Source organism: Macroventuria anomochaeta, assembly GCF_010093625.1.
Source record: "Macroventuria anomochaeta strain CBS 525.71 unplaced genomic scaffold BU25scaffold_1, whole genome shotgun sequence".
In the NCBI taxonomy this organism is placed as follows: Eukaryota; Fungi; Ascomycota; class Dothideomycetes; order Pleosporales; family Didymellaceae; genus Macroventuria; species Macroventuria anomochaeta.
The window spans coordinates 688,378-708,113 of record NW_022985362.1 but is presented as its reverse complement, the minus strand read 5'-3'; the positions used below and the strand labels follow the sequence as shown (position 1 = coordinate 708,113).

General features: G+C 51.6%; 9 protein-coding genes across 9 annotated transcripts; 5 read left to right on the top strand and 4 right to left on the bottom strand.

The window, feature by feature from the left end:
- Nucleotides 1-597: 597 nt before the first annotated feature.
- On the top strand, nucleotides 598-1,710 carry BU25DRAFT_444171 (uncharacterized protein; the record flags this gene model as incomplete). The annotated part of the gene is made up of 3 exons (XM_033700027.1): nucleotides 598-769; nucleotides 809-982; nucleotides 1,022-1,710. Exons 1-3 carry the CDS (start codon nucleotides 685-687, stop codon nucleotides 1,708-1,710), a joined length of 948 nt encoding a protein of 315 aa, XP_033567605.1. The 5' UTR covers nucleotides 598-684.
- Nucleotides 1,711-1,952: 242 nt separating this feature from the next.
- BU25DRAFT_444170 (uncharacterized protein) lies at nucleotides 1,953-4,559 on the bottom strand (the record flags this gene model as incomplete). Its single annotated transcript, XM_033700026.1, has 5 exons — nucleotides 3,518-4,559; nucleotides 3,165-3,469; nucleotides 2,769-3,107; nucleotides 2,426-2,562; nucleotides 1,953-2,374 (listed from the first exon to the last, which is right to left on the bottom strand). Exons 1-5 carry the CDS (start codon nucleotides 4,358-4,360, stop codon nucleotides 1,953-1,955), a joined length of 2,046 nt encoding a protein of 681 aa, XP_033567604.1. The 5' UTR covers nucleotides 4,361-4,559.
- Nucleotides 4,560-4,709: 150 nt separating this feature from the next.
- Nucleotides 4,710-7,508, top strand: BU25DRAFT_444169 (uncharacterized protein; the record flags this gene model as incomplete). The annotated part of the gene is made up of 8 exons (XM_033700025.1): nucleotides 4,710-4,891; nucleotides 5,037-5,245; nucleotides 5,299-5,353; nucleotides 5,400-5,759; nucleotides 5,987-6,012; nucleotides 6,060-6,380; nucleotides 6,477-6,814; nucleotides 7,031-7,508. The coding sequence occupies exons 2-8, from the start codon at nucleotides 5,060-5,062 to the stop codon at nucleotides 7,506-7,508; spliced, it is 1,764 nt and encodes a 587-aa protein (XP_033567603.1). The 5' UTR covers nucleotides 4,710-4,891; nucleotides 5,037-5,059.
- A 1,518-nt stretch (nucleotides 7,509-9,026) lies between these two features.
- Nucleotides 9,027-9,533, top strand: BU25DRAFT_328705 (uncharacterized protein; the record flags this gene model as incomplete). Its single annotated transcript, XM_033699535.1, has 1 exon — nucleotides 9,027-9,533. A coding segment is annotated over one exon (507 nt), but the record flags the coding sequence as incomplete, so codon positions are not given.
- Nucleotides 9,534-9,761: 228 nt separating this feature from the next.
- BU25DRAFT_405307 (uncharacterized protein) lies at nucleotides 9,762-11,203 on the bottom strand. Its single transcript, XM_033699750.1, has 2 exons — nucleotides 10,905-11,203; nucleotides 9,762-10,844 (listed from the first exon to the last, which is right to left on the bottom strand). Exons 1-2 carry the CDS (start codon nucleotides 11,094-11,096, stop codon nucleotides 9,972-9,974), a joined length of 1,065 nt encoding a protein of 354 aa, XP_033567601.1. The 5' UTR covers nucleotides 11,097-11,203; the 3' UTR covers nucleotides 9,762-9,971.
- Nucleotides 11,204-11,436: 233 nt separating this feature from the next.
- Nucleotides 11,437-14,030, bottom strand: BU25DRAFT_405306 (uncharacterized protein). Its single transcript, XM_033699749.1, has 4 exons — nucleotides 13,624-14,030; nucleotides 13,267-13,576; nucleotides 12,665-13,213; nucleotides 11,437-12,614 (listed from the first exon to the last, which is right to left on the bottom strand). Exons 1-4 carry the CDS (start codon nucleotides 13,723-13,725, stop codon nucleotides 11,557-11,559), a joined length of 2,019 nt encoding a protein of 672 aa, XP_033567600.1. The 5' UTR covers nucleotides 13,726-14,030; the 3' UTR covers nucleotides 11,437-11,556.
- Nucleotides 14,031-14,683: 653 nt separating this feature from the next.
- BU25DRAFT_405305 (uncharacterized protein) lies at nucleotides 14,684-16,487 on the top strand. The gene is made up of 2 exons (XM_033699748.1): nucleotides 14,684-15,102; nucleotides 15,218-16,487. The coding sequence occupies exons 1-2, from the start codon at nucleotides 14,926-14,928 to the stop codon at nucleotides 16,286-16,288; spliced, it is 1,248 nt and encodes a 415-aa protein (XP_033567599.1). The 5' UTR covers nucleotides 14,684-14,925; the 3' UTR covers nucleotides 16,289-16,487.
- A 455-nt stretch (nucleotides 16,488-16,942) lies between these two features.
- Nucleotides 16,943-18,490, top strand: BU25DRAFT_405304 (polysaccharide lyase family 1 protein). Its single transcript, XM_033699747.1, has 2 exons — nucleotides 16,943-17,326; nucleotides 17,375-18,490. Exons 1-2 carry the CDS (start codon nucleotides 17,024-17,026, stop codon nucleotides 18,206-18,208), a joined length of 1,137 nt encoding a protein of 378 aa, XP_033567598.1. The 5' UTR covers nucleotides 16,943-17,023; the 3' UTR covers nucleotides 18,209-18,490.
- Nucleotides 18,491-18,916: 426 nt separating this feature from the next.
- Nucleotides 18,917-19,167, bottom strand: BU25DRAFT_453176 (uncharacterized protein; the record flags this gene model as incomplete). Its single annotated transcript, XM_033700071.1, has 2 exons — nucleotides 18,917-19,021; nucleotides 19,078-19,167. 2 exons carry the CDS (start codon nucleotides 19,165-19,167, stop codon nucleotides 18,917-18,919), a joined length of 195 nt encoding a protein of 64 aa, XP_033567597.1.
- Between the last annotated feature and the right edge of the window lie 569 nt (nucleotides 19,168-19,736).

Below are 19,736 nucleotides of genomic sequence, written 5' to 3'. Positions count from 1 at the left end.
ATGCATACTACCCCACACCAAACTTGAGACAAAATCGTACGCCTTGGACATGCCGAAACGATGCCGAACATCAATAGCGCAGGCGGCGCCGCGATGGTGGGCCGCTGCAGCCTTGCGTTGTCATGGCTCGAAAACTAGGTGAGATGGTGACTAGATTACGAGATGCTTGAGTATCAGTGCAGGATCCAGCTTAGAGCAATAACGACTGAAACTACTTCATTTGCTCGTCAACTCTTTCAAGGCCGCTGCTATTCTCCTTTCCTCATCTTAATCTACATACATCATGCCACATACCACATCCAACCCATGGTTCGTCCAGAAATTCGGCGGCACAAGCATTGGCAAAGTCCTGCCCAGCATCACATCTCGAAAAATCCCTTCTTACCTGCAAACACACAAGGTCGCTGTTGTATGCTCCGCACGCTCGAGCATTTCGAAATCAAAGGAAGGACGAGTCTCCTTCTAGATGCTGTTAGGCTTGCGACGTCTCAAGATGCGGAGGCTGAAGAATTGAGCGCTGTTGTTGATCTAATCGAGCGAGAACATTTGGATGCGGCGAGGCCGGCAATCGATGTCAATGATGAAGTATTAAAGGGTGTGCAGGGTGACAACAGGCAGGACCGTGAGCATCTGCGCGGCATATTGGAGGTGACCACAACGTTAGGTGAGATCTCAGACAGAACGATGGATAGGGTGCTTGCGGTTGGTGAGACGCTTTCGTGTCGAACCGTGCTGCCTCGTTGGAAAGTCAGGTCGTGTACCATCGGTGGTAGGTAGGTACCTTCGAGAACTTTCAAGTTGTTACAAGGCATTCCTGCAAAAGTTGTCATTCTTGACGATGTTGTGCAGCAAAGCTACAGTGGTGACCAGCGCAGCTTGTTGCAGATATACAAGGCTCAGCCGGCGGAGTTCTTGCGTGGCTTGACCGGTGCGATACAGGCGAAAATCAAAGCATGTGATGAAAAGGTCCCAGTTGTCACCGGTGAGTAAACTCCACAGTACTTAGATCTGACTACGACAGGGTTCTTTAGTGCCATGCCTGGTGACTTGATAGCGAGCGTCTCGCGTGGTTACTCAGATCTGTGTGCAGCACTCTGCGCTGTCGCCGTCGGTGCCGAGGAGCTGCAGATCTGGAAGGAAGTAGATGGTATCTTCACCGCCGACCCTCGCAAGATCAAAGCTGCAAGACTGTTGGTAACAGTTACGAGCGAAGAGGCAGCGGAGCAGACCTACTACAAGAGTGAAGTCATTCACCCACTTACCATTGAACAGATCAACGGTGCTGAGATACCGCTGAGGCTAAAGAACGTGATGAAACCGAAAGGTGGAGGTACGATCATCTACCTTTTACAACGGCCATCAACACCCTCGAGCGGAAGTGACAATCCAATAAGACCGCTCACACCAGTATCTAATACTCGAATGGCTGTCGCGAAAGCGAACTTCATGAATGCAAACGGTTATTACGGACCAAATCATTGTCGCCGCAGTCCTACAGCCGTAACCGTCAAGGGAGACATCGGCGTCCTTAATATTCAATCGCACGGTATTACGTCTTCCCAAAGATTTCTGTCAGGCGTCAGCAACATCCTGGAAACGTATTCCATCATAGCCGACTTGACTACCAGTAGTCAGCAGATGTTGAGTCTAGCTGTTTGTGCGCCAAAGGTCTTGATGCTGCAAGATGCCACTGCAAGTCTTGGTGGCTAGGACTAAGATAGCATTCGAAAATACTGGGTATGATCGTTACCATTATGATTCAAATATCTTCTGAATTTTGGAAGACTGCTCCGACTAGTCGTATGTACTGCTGACTGTTCAGCTACAAAGAAAGGTGTATTAGAAAGTGTTGCCTGAGTATACAGCGCGCCGGCCGCAGAATCGAAAGTAGCGAAATAAGGATGGTAGTCAAAAGACATTAGTGAGCGTCCGTTCACCTGCCTACATCGACGTCAAGCGATGCCTTCTGTGAATTCGTCGAAAAGTGTGATTGTTTCAAATCGGTCTGTTAGTGTGTTGATGCTACCAGCGACATTATCGTTTACTGTGGGCGCCACGACCCATCCTCCTCTACAGCGGTCGGTGTATTCTGCGCGCTGTAATGCTGCTGATTCGACATCTATGCGGATGGCTTCAGCACTCGTGATCGCACCCTTATCTGTTGCAATTGCCAGAATTGCTCGGATAGTCTCAATCATGTAGACGTAGGATGGCAGGAGTCTTTGACCCATGGAGATGCAGAAGGCCAGATAATTCTTCCTCTCCGCATCGGAGGTGTCGTTCAAGACAGCGTTCACGGTAAACACCATGGCACCGCTGAGCGCAAGATTCCAATATGCTGGTGCGTACTGGATGGCAAACATGAACAACATTCCTGTAACTGATGTCAGACCAAGAGTTAGCGGCTAAATGACTTGAGGTTCACCTTTGAGTTGCATGACTGACGCCGCGAAGATGGTTCTAGGCGATGAAGGCTGAGGTACATATGCCCGGAAGCCATGCTGCTGACCCTCTGCGATGTAGGGGCGGAAGACGTCCAGAACAACCATGTGAAGTGATGTACTAGGCACCGTCAGCACTCCTGTTTGCATGAAACTCTCGGCGACGCGTCAAGTGTGGCACTAGACAGTGCCAGGAAGATAATCCACACATTGACCCCATAACGAATAAGGCATCGACCGCAAGTGAATCTCATCGCAGTACTTTCAATGGCTTCAACGAAAGGCTGCGCTCTGGCTAGGTTTGATGTGGGGACAAGAGGAACTTACTGGAAGATAAGGACCCAGTGAGGTGACTTTTCTTGCCTAACCATTGACTTAGGCAGCGTATCGACCAGATCCAGGAGCTTGCGGTATTTCCCAAGAGCGAAAGCCAGCGACCTCGCCCCGATCTCGCTGTCCCGGTATATAAGAAAGATCTCGTTCGCGATGATCCAGAGCCTGCAAAAGATCGACTGAGCCTGCTGAACCTCTGCCAGGGCAGGGCTTATACTGACAGTGTCCCTTTCGTGGCTGCTTTCGAGTGCTTGGGAACTCCTCAGCTCCTCTGGCAACGGGATGGTAGGTGGATGTTCGATTGGCGGTACCACGTGAAACTGAGCCATCTGTCTGGACACAAAAGTCAACGACCGAATTCGAAGAATGAATCTTCTGGCGTTCGCTTACACAAGAAAATTGAACAGCCCCCAAGCAGTCTGACTAGTTGCCACAATAGTCTTCGGCGATCCAAACGTAGCTTGATCAGGCTTGCCAAACAAGTTCATTCTCTCAGCTGCCTCGTTCGCTGCTGTTAGGTATTTCGTGGCTCTTGGTACGTCTCCATGAACAGCGATCGAGGTGTAGAGAAGTGCTAAAGCTGCGATGTCCGGAAGGGTGTCGATCTTCCCTTCGGCGGCGAACAGCTTCTCGGCTTGCTGTTCGAATTGATAGCTATACTCTGCTGCCGCAGGATCTATCGATGAATAGCCTTGCTGGGCTAGATTAGTACCCGCCTCTAACAGATAGGTTCAGCTGCTTACCATCGCAAATGCGAGTAATGAGCTAACCATAAACGGCGAAGATGTCGATTCTGAGCCGACTCTACACTCCACAAGATCGATGATGAACTGTGATGCATCGAAGAAGCTCCATATTGGATGGTGGGTTTCGAGGTACAATGATATCGCAGACGCAGCACGGTCATTTGTAACAGGGACGGAGGTCCAGAAATCGATGTTCAGCTCCTCAAGCCGCGAATCGCAATACTCAGGGTGGTTTGATGGTTTGTCCGTGCTCTTAACATCTTCGGGTTGGGAGATGTGTGCGTGTGACGATTCACCACCGAGAAAAAGAGTGCTCACAGTGCCCTGTGCAACGACAGGAAGATCAACGGTGCAATACGCCTTGGGGTGTCGAACAAGTAATTCGAGTTCGCCGTCCGAATAAACGGCTGGCAGAATGGCTCTTGCTGTGTTTTGCTCTGACAGGATCGCGTGTGGTAGCTCTCCGCGGAGCGTCTTCAGCACGTCAGAGGGGTCGGTGCCCGCACCCAAGCGTTGCACGGTATCGTGAGCAACATGTTGTGTTCTGCCCTGGAGATGTTCGAAGATGTCCTGAAAGGCGACTAGTTTTTCTCGTAGTGCGATGTTCTCCCGTTTTAGGATGGTCGGGCGCATCTCCAGATCTTCCTCGTTCATGTAGACGCAGTGCCTGTCGCGCCTGTGGCAGGCTGCACACACGGGTCTCGACCCATCGCAGCCAATTCTCTTCTGGCGGCACTCATTGCAGGCGACAGAAACACGCTTCCTCTTGGAGTTGGGTCCGGACGGCGGAGGAGAACGTGGCCGCGTCGCCGGAAGGAGAGGTCGTAAAGAGTTGTTCATCGCAAAATGTCGAACTACAGCGCGCCAACGGGGCCGCCATTAAGAGGTGCTTGCTCGCTATCAGTTGGCTCGGGATTGTGTGCTAGTCAGTTCCGCTGCACCTGTGCCACATTGAAACTACTAACGGATTTCCTGTCGGCCAATAGTAGAAACCTATTGCGGGCGGTGTAATTCACGACATCATCCCGCAGAGTTGAGAAGGCGAAGTTGCTTTGTTTTCGCAGAAAGAACGGGGTGTGGAAGCAAACCCATTGGCTGCCACGCTGGCTGCCGAAGAACACCCCCACTTCCTTTGTCAAACGCAGCATCCTTCGCCGCAGCCTCACGTGGTGGCGGGTTCGCATTCGAAGAGACGCATCGATAGGATCCACAGACTGCGAAGCCAGCAATAAGCACGGACGGAGACAGCCGTAGGCCGTACTGTGCGAAAGTCCCTGCAGTCCAGGCTCTCGGTGTCGCTGCGGCACGAGAAGCGTCTATCTGGAAGGGCCCCTAGACTAGGCGATGATCGTGACAGGCAACATACCATAGGTATGCACTGAGTTCCTTTGTAGTATCACAGCATTTGTAATAATTCCATCAGTCGGAAGCAGTGAGACTGGTAGAACATGCTTACGTTTGCCACTTCTTATCTAAATTCCTATGTATGCCAGGCATGCTGAAGTCATCATTGCAGCGCCCTTCTTCCTTCGATCTCCAATGCGTGAGGAACGCCCCCTACGTCCACTCCTGCCAACCACTACGAGAAGAGAAGCGCCACCACCGCAGTCTCGGCGAAGAGATCGCGTAGCCTCTGCGTGTGAGGAGTGTAGGATTCGGAAAATAAAGTGTAACGGTGGGCGTATAGAGCCAGGGAACGAGGGCGTACGACCGGTTTGTTGGGAAGTTTGTAACAAGACACCGATCCAGACGAAGTATCAACACTGACATCATGTCAGTGTTTAAAGCGTTCCACTCTTTGTCACTACGCCGCGCATTTGACTGAGACACAAGGTAACCTCACAGCCTGTCTGCGAAGACGAGCTAACGAGGCTCTAAGGCCAAGCAGTCAAACGCAAACATGATGCCCTTCGAATACAGAATGAGGCATATGCTGAACTTTTTGCTCTCATCCAAACGCGCCCTGATAACGAGTCGCTCGAAATTCTCCGGCGTATCAAAATGGGTGCTGATGTTGAGAGTATCCTTCGTCATGTCAGAGATGGAGATCTGCTCGTGCAGTTGAGTGTAGAGCCAGAGACCAGGTTGAGGTACACTCTCCCATACATGGACTCGATGCCTGCGTTCCTGTTAGTTCCCGACAACCAATACCTTACCACTTCACTTTACGAAGCAACCTTCAAGCCGCCCAGCTCCTCGCCAGATACTATGACCCTCGGCGAACCGAGAACGAGCAAATGTATGGATCCCTACATGAAACCAAGTCAGCAGCGGAAGTAGTAGAACCTATACTTGATCGCGTCTACGCAAGATAATGGACTAACATCATTTCCGATGATGGCCTCTTTCGTCGCCTGATTACTATCTACCTTTCACACCAGCATACCACCTTCTTCTGGTTTAACAAGGAATTGTTCCTCGAAGACCTGGCCGCACGTCGCACGCAATTCTGCTCGTCTCTGCTAGTCAATGCTGTACTTGCTGCTGCTTGTGTAGGTCCTTACGCATGACATATTTCACCATACACTAACACCATCAGCAAGATTACAAGGGCATGCTTGATCTGGCTAAGTTCTGGATGCCTGATAATCTCCAACCCCGTTTCTTTCTTGAAGCTAAGTGCTTGTGGGAACTAGAAATGGGTGTCAGCCGTCTCACTTCGATCCATACCGCGCAAGTGCTGCACGGTATCTTGAACGGAAATGGTATGAGTACTGTACGGGACTTCTACACCTCAGAAGCTGTTGCCATGGCGCATAACTTGCGTATATTTGAGCTAGCGCCCGTCCAAATGAACCCTAGGCTTCGAAGAGGGCGAGAGTTCACTGCATGGGCGCTTTGGTTATGGCAAGTCGGTGTGGTACGTTCATGTTTGAATAGCACGATGCTTGTTGGGAGCTATTCTCCCACAACCTCCGCAGGTTGATCTTGTTTGTTTTGCTGATGGACTGCATAGAGCTATTACTACCGACGCGCACCTTTCATCAGAGACCCACCGGCATTCGCAGCACCAGATCCAGATGTCGATCCGGAATGGTATGGTGAAGTCTACGTCAGATACCCTCTGAGCCCAACCGTTACACGCATGCAGCTTGATCATGTGATGAGAGCAACGATCGATCTTCGAATCATTATGAACGATATATCATTGCTACAGTTCGCGTCTCACGAGCAGAAGGAATTATCTCCTGCGCAAGTACTCGAATTCAAGGTGAGACTGGACAGATTTCTGCAAAAGCTCCCCCCTACTCTCGCTCCTAGCAGGATCTCGCTTCCTTGTCATTTTAACGTCCAGTAAGTTGCTGCTCTTGAATCATATCGTACGCGTTCCTACAAACATTACCCTCCGCAACATGATGATATTCGCGAAAAGTAGCGGCATGGTATCAACAACCCGGTTCCAGGGCTTGTACTGTATGCCGAGGGCTGTGTTGTTCCTCGGAACTGACACGCTTCTGGTAGCATTGGTTGACTTCTTCTTAGCTCCGAATACTATATGACCATGCATAGCCTCTTCCGAGGTCAAGTGAACGCACAAAAGACTAGTTCAGCATCGCCACGACTTTTCGATGGAAAAGCAGCACTCCAGATACAAAACGAAGCCTACATTCGCTTCGAGACCATCATGCGTATCCGGTATTTACGGCACAGCTTCGACGCTTACGATGCTTGGGGTCTTTTGTACCTCATCTATCTTGGCAACCTTGCACTTGACTCACTTAGTAATGATGGTCACAACTCAGCGAGCGAACTGACCACCAAGGAAGTCACCTGTTCCACCGCTGTACTTTGCATCAACGGTCTCGTAGCACAGTCGCACTCTGTTTATGCAGGCACATTACTATCCTGTAGTATGATCGAGCGGCTCAAGCCAGCCGAGAAGGCCTTGCTTGGCCGCCATATATCCGCCGGTATTGGACAGGTTGACCATCCTTTTGATAGTGAGGCACGTAATCACAGAATCTTACAGCCGGCTCCGACTGACTAACGTGATACTGCAGTGGCCTATGCCTAACATCAAGGTTGAGCGCGACGAGGAGGCGTCGATGAATCACATTCTGAAAGACGTGCGCGAATTGTTGATCGTACAAAAGCATTTAACCAAGGGACTGTACCATCATCCTGAGAGCCGCATCTTTAGGAAACATCCTTTAAACAGCATTTAGATGACGTCGATGATCGATATACCCTAGACCTGATCCCAACCCCCGCATCGCCATAGACCATTGGAAACAAGATGGGACACGAAACCTTCGAGACAGCTGTTGGCGTCATTCAATTCAAACATTGAGGTTCTTGTAACGATCTTGGTTTCTGTCACACGTACGAACGACCACATTTTCTCAAGAGGCTTCATCTCACCAAAAGGGGCGCTTGCAAGCTAACTACAATACCATTGCTGTAGTAAGATTTCAGCATGGTCAACAATAGCCTTCACACACTCATCATCCAATTCTCAGGCCACCAAGTCGTTGAATGCGACCCTTCTTTTGACGTATCGCTGATGCGACAGATTTCAATCAAGCTATCTACCGGATTCCCGTTCCAGTTGTGTCACTGAACCAAACTCTTAGTTCGAGGTACACAACCCCACAATCTATGTACCACAAGCACACCCACATCCCCGTCATTGCACCCTGCATACACCAGCAAAGCAGGGTTTCCTGCAACTCTCTTGCCCTGCGTTGAGGACACTTGGCTCGCGCCACACTCGAGTGGCTGCATTATAGCCATCAAGTCATGATGTTTGCAATGGTCAAGAGATGGGATGGGACGTTCATAATCACGATGGAACGCGATAGAGCAGCCGCTACGTTCATCGCAACATCCACCATACCTGTTTGGTAGCACCGTCATGGTGCCCGAGCGTCATTGACTTAGTTGTGTCTACTTCAACGACAAGCCATTGTAGCACCCAGTTGGACATCAAACGCTCGCCAGCTACGCAAGCCGCCTCTTGAACGCGAACACACGCTCTGGTTCGCTGCAACGATGAGATTCATACCTTCTGATGACCAAAGCTATACCGCGACCATGCAAGTCCTTCCCTCGCAACTTCCTCGGACGCAAAGCAAGGGTCCACACGTCACTTCCACTGTTTGCAACCCCTCACCTTCAGCTTCCACACAAGCACCGGTGCGCTTTCCATCATGATGCAGAACACTTGCTTAAAGAGTCAAGCCGGAATTACAAGTTTGTTTGTCCACTCTTCTGATTCTTCTCTTCTCACCTACAACCCAACTCCAGCGTTACCGATCAAGTAGCTTTCACGCTCAACTACACCCCAAACAGCTTTTCACTTTCAACAGACTAAGCGAACGCCAATAATTCCGCACCATGAAGCTCAGCGCTCTGATCCTTGCTGCTCTGTCAGCTGTCACAACGGCGCAGTACTACGACGTGCCGTCTGCAGGGTTCCGTCTCATCATCAGGTCTAGCAACTCCACTCTCAATGGGTAAGAGTATTCCATCCTCTTCTTGTATCCAAAACTGACGCTATGATCATAGCACTGCCCTCGGAGCCTGCCACCAGGGAGCCGCTATTGAAGGCCTCTGCCCTACCGGCGAGACTGTCCAAGTTCCACCGAGCTCATACACCACCTTCTACCACAATGTCAGCTCCGCCGCCAACGAGAGCGCTGGTGCTGCCAACGCCGAAGGTGTCCTCAGCTGGATCCTCCGGGCTGGCGGCAACCTCACTGTTCCGTCCGCAATGAGTCTACCACCCGGAGACCTTACGTCGAACGTCATCAACCCTACCTTCTTCCCTGGCGTGGATCGTTACAACCCCGTTGCTTTCGAGGAGGATGGCTGCCTCTACATTCAGACAGCACTGGACGACACTGTCAGCCCGCCAAGCTACTATAACCCCAATCTAAAGGTCAAGAACTGGTACATCTGCCTCACCAGGTGGTCGTACTTGTACCAGACGCTGTCGTGGAAGGTCGGTGTTACAGGCTCGCCCCAGAACCCTTCATGCCAGAAGGTAGATGTCATCCGTGTCTTCAACTGAGGACCTTCCTTGTGCGACCTAGGCTAGACATAGGGCAATGGTGCCGGCGCAGGATTGAGGGAGCATGAGTCTTCCTGCTCGATGGCCGTGATGTTGGGATATGAGCCGTTGAGAAGCGGCTGCCTATGGGCAGGGAAATAACGGTTGAGCTTATCAAGGAGGAACTACGGTTCATAAGGTAACTACATTTGTTACTGTGTTTACTAGTTGATAGCCCTGACAGAGGAACTCCTGTTCCTCACTCATACAATACACTCTTTCATCATAACATGAGCAACGCTCGGTGTACTCTATTGTTATTGCTTGCATGCTAAGAAAAGCCTTTCTTCAATGCAGCGGATGCCTCTCGCACTCACACACTCATTATTTTGACGACTGTGATGTCCATCTAAGTGTTCTTCAGCATCTACAACATGATCTAAAGGGTATCACCATCCTCTAAAACAACAGATCCGGATACTCGCCTAGGGCACCATTCTTGCCACCATCGAAGAAGCTGTGCATGTCATCCATCTCAGCAAACTTCCCTGCAATCTTCAGCCCTCTCAGCCTCTCAGCCTCGATTATGTCCCAGTTCCACCCGGTTCCTTCTACTGGCTTCGGAAGTACGCCGTTTGCATGCCCATTCGCTTCGCCATTCGCTTCGCCATTCGCTTCGCCGTTCGCTTCACCACCCCGCCAGACCCAACCATCAGGCTTGACGGGTATCATATCCGCATCAATCAGTGCCTGCTCCGGCGGCACCGTAATCCTCCCCCTCTTAATGACATACTTTGCGATCCCCGTCGCATACACACTCTTAAGCAGTTCCTCCTCACTAACATCCTTACCCGGTCTCCTCGTCTTCCTCCACGGCTGCAGCGTCCAGCTCTCCGGCTTGCCAACACCAGGTTTCACCAGATGCGTAATCAGGTAGAACCACTTCCTATCCCAACACAGCAATCGTGTCCACATCTCGTATTTCTTATACGGTAATATCTCTTTCTTAAAATTACAGCATATGCCCCCCAAAGCTATGATGTGGCCCCCCCGGGTGCCCTCTGTTGCGCCGATTGCGCCATTTAGCTGGGACTTTTTCGCGCCGTAGAGACGCGAGTTCTTTTTGATCCCGTTACGGATTATCGCTGTGAAGAGGTGCGTGCGCGATATGTCCATGTCGGAGAAGTAGGTGCTGTTGGATTTGTGCAGGTTGTAGTCTGTCTCGAGGAGTGAGGTGTGGGTCGATGTTATGACGGGTTGGAAGAGCGCGTGGGGAGGGATGGGCGTTGGTTGGAAGTAGATGTGGTAGATCATGGCGCGGAAGATGCGTATCTGGGAGTTGTTAGGTGTTTTGATCTTGTCCAGAGGGAGGTGAGGAACGGGGTGACGTACGTGCCAAACGAACGGAAGGTTTTTGAGGTTCGCAAGCGCCAAAAGGATCGCAGCGATCCGCCATAATCCTCCTGGTGCGCCATATCCCGTAGCCCGGACGAGCGCAAGGAGACTGTTCTTGCAGTACGCGGGATCTGTCGCGACCGCTGCTATCGAGGCTCCAGCAACAATGATGCTCAAAGCGTGTGCCATTATGACCATGCTGTGGCGCGTGATGAGCCACAATATTTACAAGGGAAGTGAAGGAAATGTCAGACGTTATAAGGACAGGCGCGAGAAAGCTGTAAGGACTGATGGTGTTGGCACGAGATGGGATTCTGGGTTTTGTCACGATTGCGATATCAATGCGAGCCGAGGCACTTTCTGCTTTGGGTCTGGACTGGATGGATCCGAAACAGAGAGCGAAGACCTTCGCAAGCATCTCTGCTTATGTTGGCTTTATTACATTGTGATTAGTAGCCCCTATCCAAATCAAGTCGGACCACATGTCAGAAGCTGGCTCTCGCCGAGAGATTGCCAAATGTGAATGAATGTTGGGCCGTTCGACCCCGAGAAGCCGTGGTTATCATTATTGATACTTCGAGTCCGCTATGCAATGCACTTCTGGGTATCTATCACACTATGCTGCCAATCACCTGTTGAGCTCGAAATTCTACTTCTTCTTGCCCTTCGTCTTGTCGACAACTTCCACCCAATTCTTGTTCACACCTCGCTTCTCAAGCGCCTTTAGGATGGCGTCCTTTTGCGGGCCTTGGACCAGGACCTCCATCACTGGAGCCTTCGGACTTGACCCTTGCAGCTTATCGACACTGGTGCTGCCAGCACAGGTCTTTCTCAGTTCGTCAGCAAGCGGCTGCGGCGCGATATAGAATGGCTCCAAGCCGTGGGCCTTGGTTACTGTCTTGTTACCACTTCGTGTCTCGAGCGTGATCTGAATCTTAGGTGGTGCGCCAGCTTTGGGCTTCGCATCGGCAACGTTGGCGTCGTTGCGAATGATTGCGTGAAAAGGTGCAGCAGCAGCGACCATGCGTTCTGCAAGTGCATCGCGAGTGATGGTCCCCGTGGACAGCGCCGCGTTGTCTGCGGCTGAGGAACCTAGCAGCGCATCCGCAAGTTGTGGGTTGATGTTGATGAGTCGTCTGTTGTTCGCGTTCACAAGGTTCTCTGACTCAACGTATGCGATGAGGCACTGCTTGAGCTCATGAGGAGTGTACAGACCGCGAGGGTCAGCTTTAGACGCGTGGAATATGGGGGCTAGCTTCTCCTTTGGTCGCAGCAGCGAGACGACCTTCAACTTCTGGCCCACGGACGACTCCGCAGCCAAGGGTGCGGCTGGCCTGCCATTTGCGCTTGCCCCTGTAGGCGCGTCCTTCTTCGGCAACCGGTAGGGCATAAATGCTTCGATCTGGCGGTCCTTGAAGTCGATATCCAGTATGACGACCTCGTTGCCGTCTCGATCTTTGCTCTTGATGACCTTCTGCTTGTCTAGGTACTTGATGAACTTCTTGATGTTCTTCCAACTCGACTTCTTAATCTGCAGCGATGCAGTTCGTGCGGGTGTGTAGGTAGGAAGGAAGGGTTGGACGAGCAGAGCCATAACAGCTGATTGAGAGAGTGGAAAGTCGAGACCGAAATTTGGTTGACTTCTGTTCTGGTCCATGTGATGCCGTACACCGTAGAAGAACGCGTTCTTGAACGCGTCGTCGATTTCTGGTCGCAGTCAGTATTTGCGGTCCCCCTTCCAGAGATGTGATACTTGCCTTTGGTGGTAAGCTCCTTGTCTTCGACGACTTCGACAAAGTCCTTATTGCTCGGTGCATCTTCGCCCTCCACTCCTTGCGCTTGCTCGGCCTTCGATCGCTCAGTTGGATCAGCATCGAGTGTAACACCGCCGCCATTATCGTCAAGGTCTACGGCTGCTGTCCGCTCAACAAGGCTTGCGTCCTCCTCTTCCCGATCGTCCCAGGCCTCGATCAGAGCCGGCGGATCGCGGCCTGGTTTGTTGCCAGTGCTCCACGACCACAGCTCGTCCCCTGCCCAGTGGAAGGTTTCCACGGCATGTCCTTTCATCCCTTGGGTGCTTCCCAATGAGCTAACATCGATCACACATGTGCCAACAGCCATGGGTACGGTGGGTGCTTCGAGACTAGCAATGGCGACAACGGCGCCCATGGTGGCCTTCTTGGGGAACGGTGGCCCTCGTTGCAGGCCGGGTGTCATGAGGTCTGCACCGCCCTGGAGCTTCTCGACGACGTATAGTGGGGTGTAAAGGAGCGGTACGATCTTAGGGTTGTGCCAGAGCGTGTACACTGTCACATGTTAGCAAAGCAGATCGCAGGAGTATGCTGGAGCTTCTGCTTACCTGTAGGGTACATCTGCTCCCCAACCTTGACCCATAGTATCCTCTGCTCATCCCCTGTGCCTTCATGACTGCCAACGTATATCGTGCCGGACACCTGCTTGAGGTCTGGCCCTGCTGTTGTTGTGAAGCGTGCGGAGAGTGCGCTCTCAGGCAGGATCGACTTTCGTAAAGCGGTCAGGCCCGCTGTCGAGGCTGCCTTGTCTTCTGGGTCTGCATTTGGATCTACAGGAACCTCGATACCGAAATCTGAGATGATCTGGTCTGCTGTTCGACGGCGGTCGCTCGACTTGAGCGGCGAAAGGGGCTTGATCTGGGGACTGTTAGCTTCCAAGCCAGGCGCATTAGACTTGCACCCACATTTGGCTTCTTTTTGAACATGATGTGAGTATCCCCAAAGGGAATGAGAGTTGTAATGTGGGTTGCGTTTCGTGAGAAGCTATTCAGCGTGTTGATGCTCATTATTTGCTGCCACGCGCGGGGCTATGACGTGGGGCAGGCGCGTTTACATAGCGCGCTAGCCTGCAGGTACCTTTTCACGGTCGTGAATGAGTCGATTTCACTCATCTTGAAGACTGGCTGTATGTAGCTTCAACTTGGATAAAAAAAACAAATGGGGAGATATTCTTCGCCTCAGAAACTGTCTACATGCCCGCTAGAACGTAATACATGGCGCACGTGACACAACACGTTATGAGGCAGAACGTTCAGCAGCGTCGCATTGAACGATCCAAGGTGTTGCTCACGTATTGTGGCTTCCATCACCCTGGCTCGTCGGTCCGAGTTCATCTATCGACCTTCAAAGCCATCCAGACTTCATAAGACATTTTTACTAGAAAGAGCCAATCCAGCACATCCCCCGGATTCCAGCTCGATGGCTAGGCCGCTCCGACTGCCGCAGCCTGGGGCTGCACTCTTCCTTTCGGCTTCGCCTCATGCAGCCCGGTGAGCGCGCCGCGCCAACCGTTTTCTGGTCGATCAGCTTATGGCTCGGTCGGTTTCTCGATCATCAGCCATCAGCGTCAAACAACACGAGCACTGCGCCTGTGTGCCCTCACACATGTTCGTGTTCATTGACTGCGACTGCAAGCACAACACGATGAGGCACCCTCTGCACGACTGCGAAACCCTTTTTCCGTCAACGCAGAGCTCGATGCGTCGTCATCGAGCAAACCATGCTCTTTGGTAGCGAATCGAAGGATGCAAAACGCCTCTCGTACGCGGCAAATCGCTGCAAGCCTTTGCGCAGTTTGAATCCTGCTTTGCCGAACATGAGCAAATCCTGATCAATTTGCGTGTCAAGCCCCGTCTGCCGTTAAGTCCGTGGCGGCAGGCCAACTCTTTTCGATGACGCTATCGCTCTTTTCAGCAAAGTGTCATCGCTCGCCAGGTCCGCGCGTGAAGCCTCTGCCCACGTCCTCCACATCGGTCATGGCATTGCGGAGAAATGGCGGAGGGCCACGAGAACGCCCGCGTCGCTCGTTCGTCTTCTCTCTTACCTCCCGCGCTCACCCATCAGCCCCCACTTCCTCCTCAGCTTCTCTCATCTGCCATGGTGAGATTGTTTGACGGTTTACACCGACCGAGTTTGCGAGTGAATCACTCGTACCGCCTCTCGGCATCTCACGCAACAACCGGAACCTCGAAAAATCTGCCTCCGCCATGAGTCCGCTTCCGGATCTTACAAAACGCTGGGTTCAGGGGGAAGTGGTCCCCAAACCCATGAACCCCGGCGAATTGGTCCTCGAAGCATGGGCAATGGGCTACCTTGTGGGGTCGCTCGTCATTATGAGCTTCACCACTCTTGCGAACATGCGAAGAGGTGTACTATTGCACAAAGTGAGTACTAAACATTCTATTGTTGCGATCCAATGCTGACTCGATCTAGTTAATTTTACTTGAAGTGGGTCTCCATATTGATGCACATGAGGCCTCCAGCTAACGTGATCAACAGCTCATCATGGGTCTTTGGCAAGGCTTCTACCTCTTCTTCAACAGCCCTGTTCATGCATGGTGGCTGTCTGTATCAGCTATCTTTCTGAACGCGTCTTGGTCACTCCACAACGTCATCGCCTGGATGAAGATCAAACCGTTCCTCTCGAGACCAGTCAGCTATGTCTTCATCGGGACCATCATCCTGGTACAACCCTACTGGATAGCCGAGATCTATGCCAACTTTGCTTACTTCCATGGCGTCAACACCATCTTTCTGAGAACAAGGCCTTGGGAAGCATTGTGTCGGGACCCTTGGTGGATCATCACCACCGTCTACCTGTTTTGGATCATCAAGACGCAGTACGAAATGGGCCTAAAGGAGATTCTCCGCATCTCACCACGATTTGCTATCATGCTGCTGGCCATGATCATGTCAATGGTATTCATACTTCTCGACATTCTCTGCGTCACTGGTGCCATTCGTTTTGTAGGACTGGCAACCGGTATCAATCCCTTCTGGAAACTCGCGTTCGTCTTCAAGTGCTTGACGGACTCAGTAGTGCTGGACGACTTCAAGATGGCCCTGGACCGCCTGCGAGCCTTCAAGATCAGTAGATTGGGCAGCTTCTCAGGCGATATGAGTGACAGCCGCAACAGGAACAACGGAGAGCTTGTAGCTACCTGGGAAGAGATGGAAAGAGAAGCGAACGCACTCCAGCAGGTCCGAAGTCCAGATGGCGACTACATCCACTCCAGCAACTTTCCATTCAAGCCAAAGAGGCATCGCAAACCAAGAGATTCAATTTTCTCTAACGATCCCATCGACTCAAATGCTGGCATGGCTCCAGAAGACATCGTGCCCAGTGCATTGGACGATACTCCAATGCGAACATTGGAGCTTGCACATACCGATAACAGGAAGCCGCAACACCACTTCATGGATGATCTGGACAGTCGAACGCGTGGCATGACTGCAGAAGCAGATTACGCCGCGGCATTGCGAGAGGTCCAACGTAACAGCCGGACTTCTGTGCCATCCAGCAGCAACTCTTCTGGACGAGCTGCACCGACTACACCAAAACAAAGCTGAGAGGGGCTCTCACAATTGACGATTTAGCGATTGCATGGTTGGCGTTCTGATCAAAACACCGAACTTCGGTTTGCTTTAGTTCTATATACCCCTATGGCACTGCTCAACTCTTATGGCATACTCCATCAGTACTAGCACATATATACTTACAGTAATTTCAACGAGCCAGAGGCATTCGCATCTTCTTGGCGTCTTCCACCCACATCCATCACCGCACCCTAGAATAACTTTTCCCTATACGCTGTTTGTTCGGAGCGCCTCACGGAAATGTCCCTGTTATCTTGGCTGTGGCTTCAGAGGTGCAGTTTGGCATCCTGAAACGCGTGCACCCATGCGACGATCGTTCCTCGCCCCGTTTGTTTCTATCTCTCTGAAACAAAATCCGCGGTTGCCGCCGTTGGAACCGGTGATCAGAATCACACCCATTGGGTTCACCTTTCCACGATATACTGACATGCTTGTAGCGCGTTTCGAACTTCGCATGTCACTTACCTGACAGAGAACATGCCAAGAGGCAACGCGTCACCAATAAGGGCAGTCGTCTGCGATAACCGCATACCGGCTTGGCGAGCGGCTAGATGTTGGAGGAGAAGATGTCTTGCAGGTACATAAGCTCGCGCTGTTATAGCTTGGTATAGACATCTCGCTTTTGGTCTTCGCTTCATCACATTCGTTCTGAACTTTTTGCCTGCGAGTCACTCTTTGTCAGTCTTTCCTTTCGACGAAGGCTTCATCATGCTTTCGAAGTCTCTCATCCTTTCCCTGTTCGCCTCCAGCGTAGCGGCTGCCGGTGTAACAGGCACCCCCTTTGGCTTTGGTGCGGCTACCACTGGTGGTGGTGATGCCGAACCAGTGTACCCTACCACTACCGAGGAGCTCACCAGCTACCTTACCGACGACGAAGCGCGCGTCATTATTTTAAACCAAGAGTTCAACTTCATTGGTACCGAAGGCGAGACGACCGAGGACGGCTGCCGCCCTGACTCCAACACCTGCCCTGACGACGGCGGTCAGGATGCTATCAACGGCGCAGACTGGGTAAGCATTGTCCCCTACAAGTTCATGCATCAATCTAACATCACACAGTGCACCAACTCTGACTACCCCACTGTCTCTGTGACCTACGACAAGGCAGCCATCACCCCTATCAACGTCAACTCCAACAAGTCCATCGTCGGCGAAGGCACTAAGGGCGTGATCCGTGGCAAAGGCCTCCGCTTCGCCGGCTCCGAAAACATCATCGTGCAAAACATCCACATCACCGAACTCAACCCGCAGTACATCTGGGGCGGTGACGCCATCACGCTCGCCGGCACCGACTTGATCTGGATCGATCACGTGAAGACCTCGCTCGTCGGTCGTCAGCACATCGTTGCCGGCTACGACCCCAGCAACCGCGTGACTATCTCCAACACCGAGATTGATGGAAACACTAGCTGGTCTGCTAGCTGCGATAACCACCACTACTGGGCTCTCCTACTCATTGGAAGCGGTGATACGATTACGTTCCAGGGTAACTACATCCACCACACATCTGGCCGCAGTCCTAAGGTCGGCGGCACGGATAGTGGCACTCTTCTTCACGCGGTCAACAACTACTTCTACGATAACACCGGCCACGCTTTCTCCATTACAGCTGATGAGAACGGCCGCGTTCTTGCTGAGGGCAATGTTTTCGAGTCTGTTACCAAGCCCATCGAGGATGGCGTTGATCTCTTGTATGCGGTTACCGACGACGGTGCGGCGTGCAGCAGCCCGCTTGGCCGCACTTGCCAAGTCAACCAGTTGACTAGCAGTGGTGACTGGAGTGGTAGTGCAACGGATTTCTTGAGCAGCTTTGCGGATGAGGGTGTTGAGGCTGAGGTGGCAAGTGGGGTTGCGGCGAGTGTTAAGAGCAATGCTGGTGTTGGCAAATTGTAAGGCTGTATCTCTACGGTTAGTTCAGGAAGGCGAAGGGTGAACTTTCATCAAGAGCCTCGGTCGATCCGATTGAGAGTTAGCTACATTTTACCGTCCTAGTTTCTTCCACAGCATCTGCACACAGTAGATAGACCAACCATCAACATACATGTTTCGAAGCCTCAGTAGTGTACGTGCGTGCGACACTAGCGCAAAGGAGGCTAGGGGTAGTCAATTCGCCATTAAGTTTGTTGTCATATGGCAGACATCTGGCATCAAAAGCTGCAAAGTCACTTGCGCCAGCTGCGGGAAGAATGATACTGCCATTCAACACCATCCCAATTTCGCCTCTAATTCAACCCTGTATCGTGAACAAGGCAACTTACGCTGGACGACTTTCGTCAACATAATCGACATCCCTTCACGTCTCTTCGTAGTCTTGACACGTGCAACCATGCGGTGCAAGTCGTCGATGGTCTGTTCTGCGATGGCAGCACTGTAGCAACTTAAGGAGAATATCGCGATGCATTACGCACTCATTTGGCTCAAAGCTCGACCCTGCCTTAGATGACGGAGAGAGTCCTTCACAAGGACTTGGAAACTTTCGTTGGCTCCCTGTCACTACTAACGCACGTTCGTATATCCTCGAGACAATATCCAATCATCATCCTTTACAATAGTCTACGCAGCTCTCTGTCCAAACATTGAAAAGCGCATCTGAGAGCGGGACTACTTCTTTGCACTAGCAGCGACCTTGCCACCAGCATTCTTATCACCAGCCGACTGCGCCCTTGCAGCAAACGATCCCTGACCAGTATTGTTTCCACCCTTAGCCTACATCAAGTCAGTCACCTGTCGACCACAACTACAACTTCTTCCAATCAACTCACCTGCGAGCTCTGGATCCTGGATGAATCACTCTTACTCATACTGGATTTGCTGCCACCCTGCTGGTTCTGGTTCTGAGTACCGTTACCCATGGTGAAGCTGGAAGCTTTGGAGTTGAGGTTAGAAGATGGAAGTGTGGTTTGGTGAGACTGTGAGGATGTGTTGTTAAAGATGCTGAACAACTCTGGAGCTTTTGGGTTCATCGACTGCTGTGGTGTGGAAGGAGGGATGGGGTCGAGTTATTGTACGCTCTAAGGTTTGCTAGGTCTTGTGTGCGTGATGGCGGTTGGTCACGATTCGTGGCACGCAATAGATTGTGTGGTACTTGTGGGTGGTTATCACGCTTGAATTGTCTATTGCTTCATTCATGGCAACCTTAAATGTTCGCAGATTGTATTTGGACGGCTTCAACTATACCTAGGTAGGAGCACGCAGCAGAGTTGTCAACAATCAAGCAATAGGCAGATTGATTGCTGGATCAGGTCTGACACGGACCTTTCTGTGGTCTTTTGACGCTTAGTTGGGCAATCAATCTGTGAATTGCTTGATTGTTGACAACTCTGGCACGCAGTGTATATCTCATGAGGCTTAATTGATGACGTGAGTAGATAGTAGACAGCAATAGCAGTTGAAACAGCTCAAGTTCTTTCACTGTTTATGT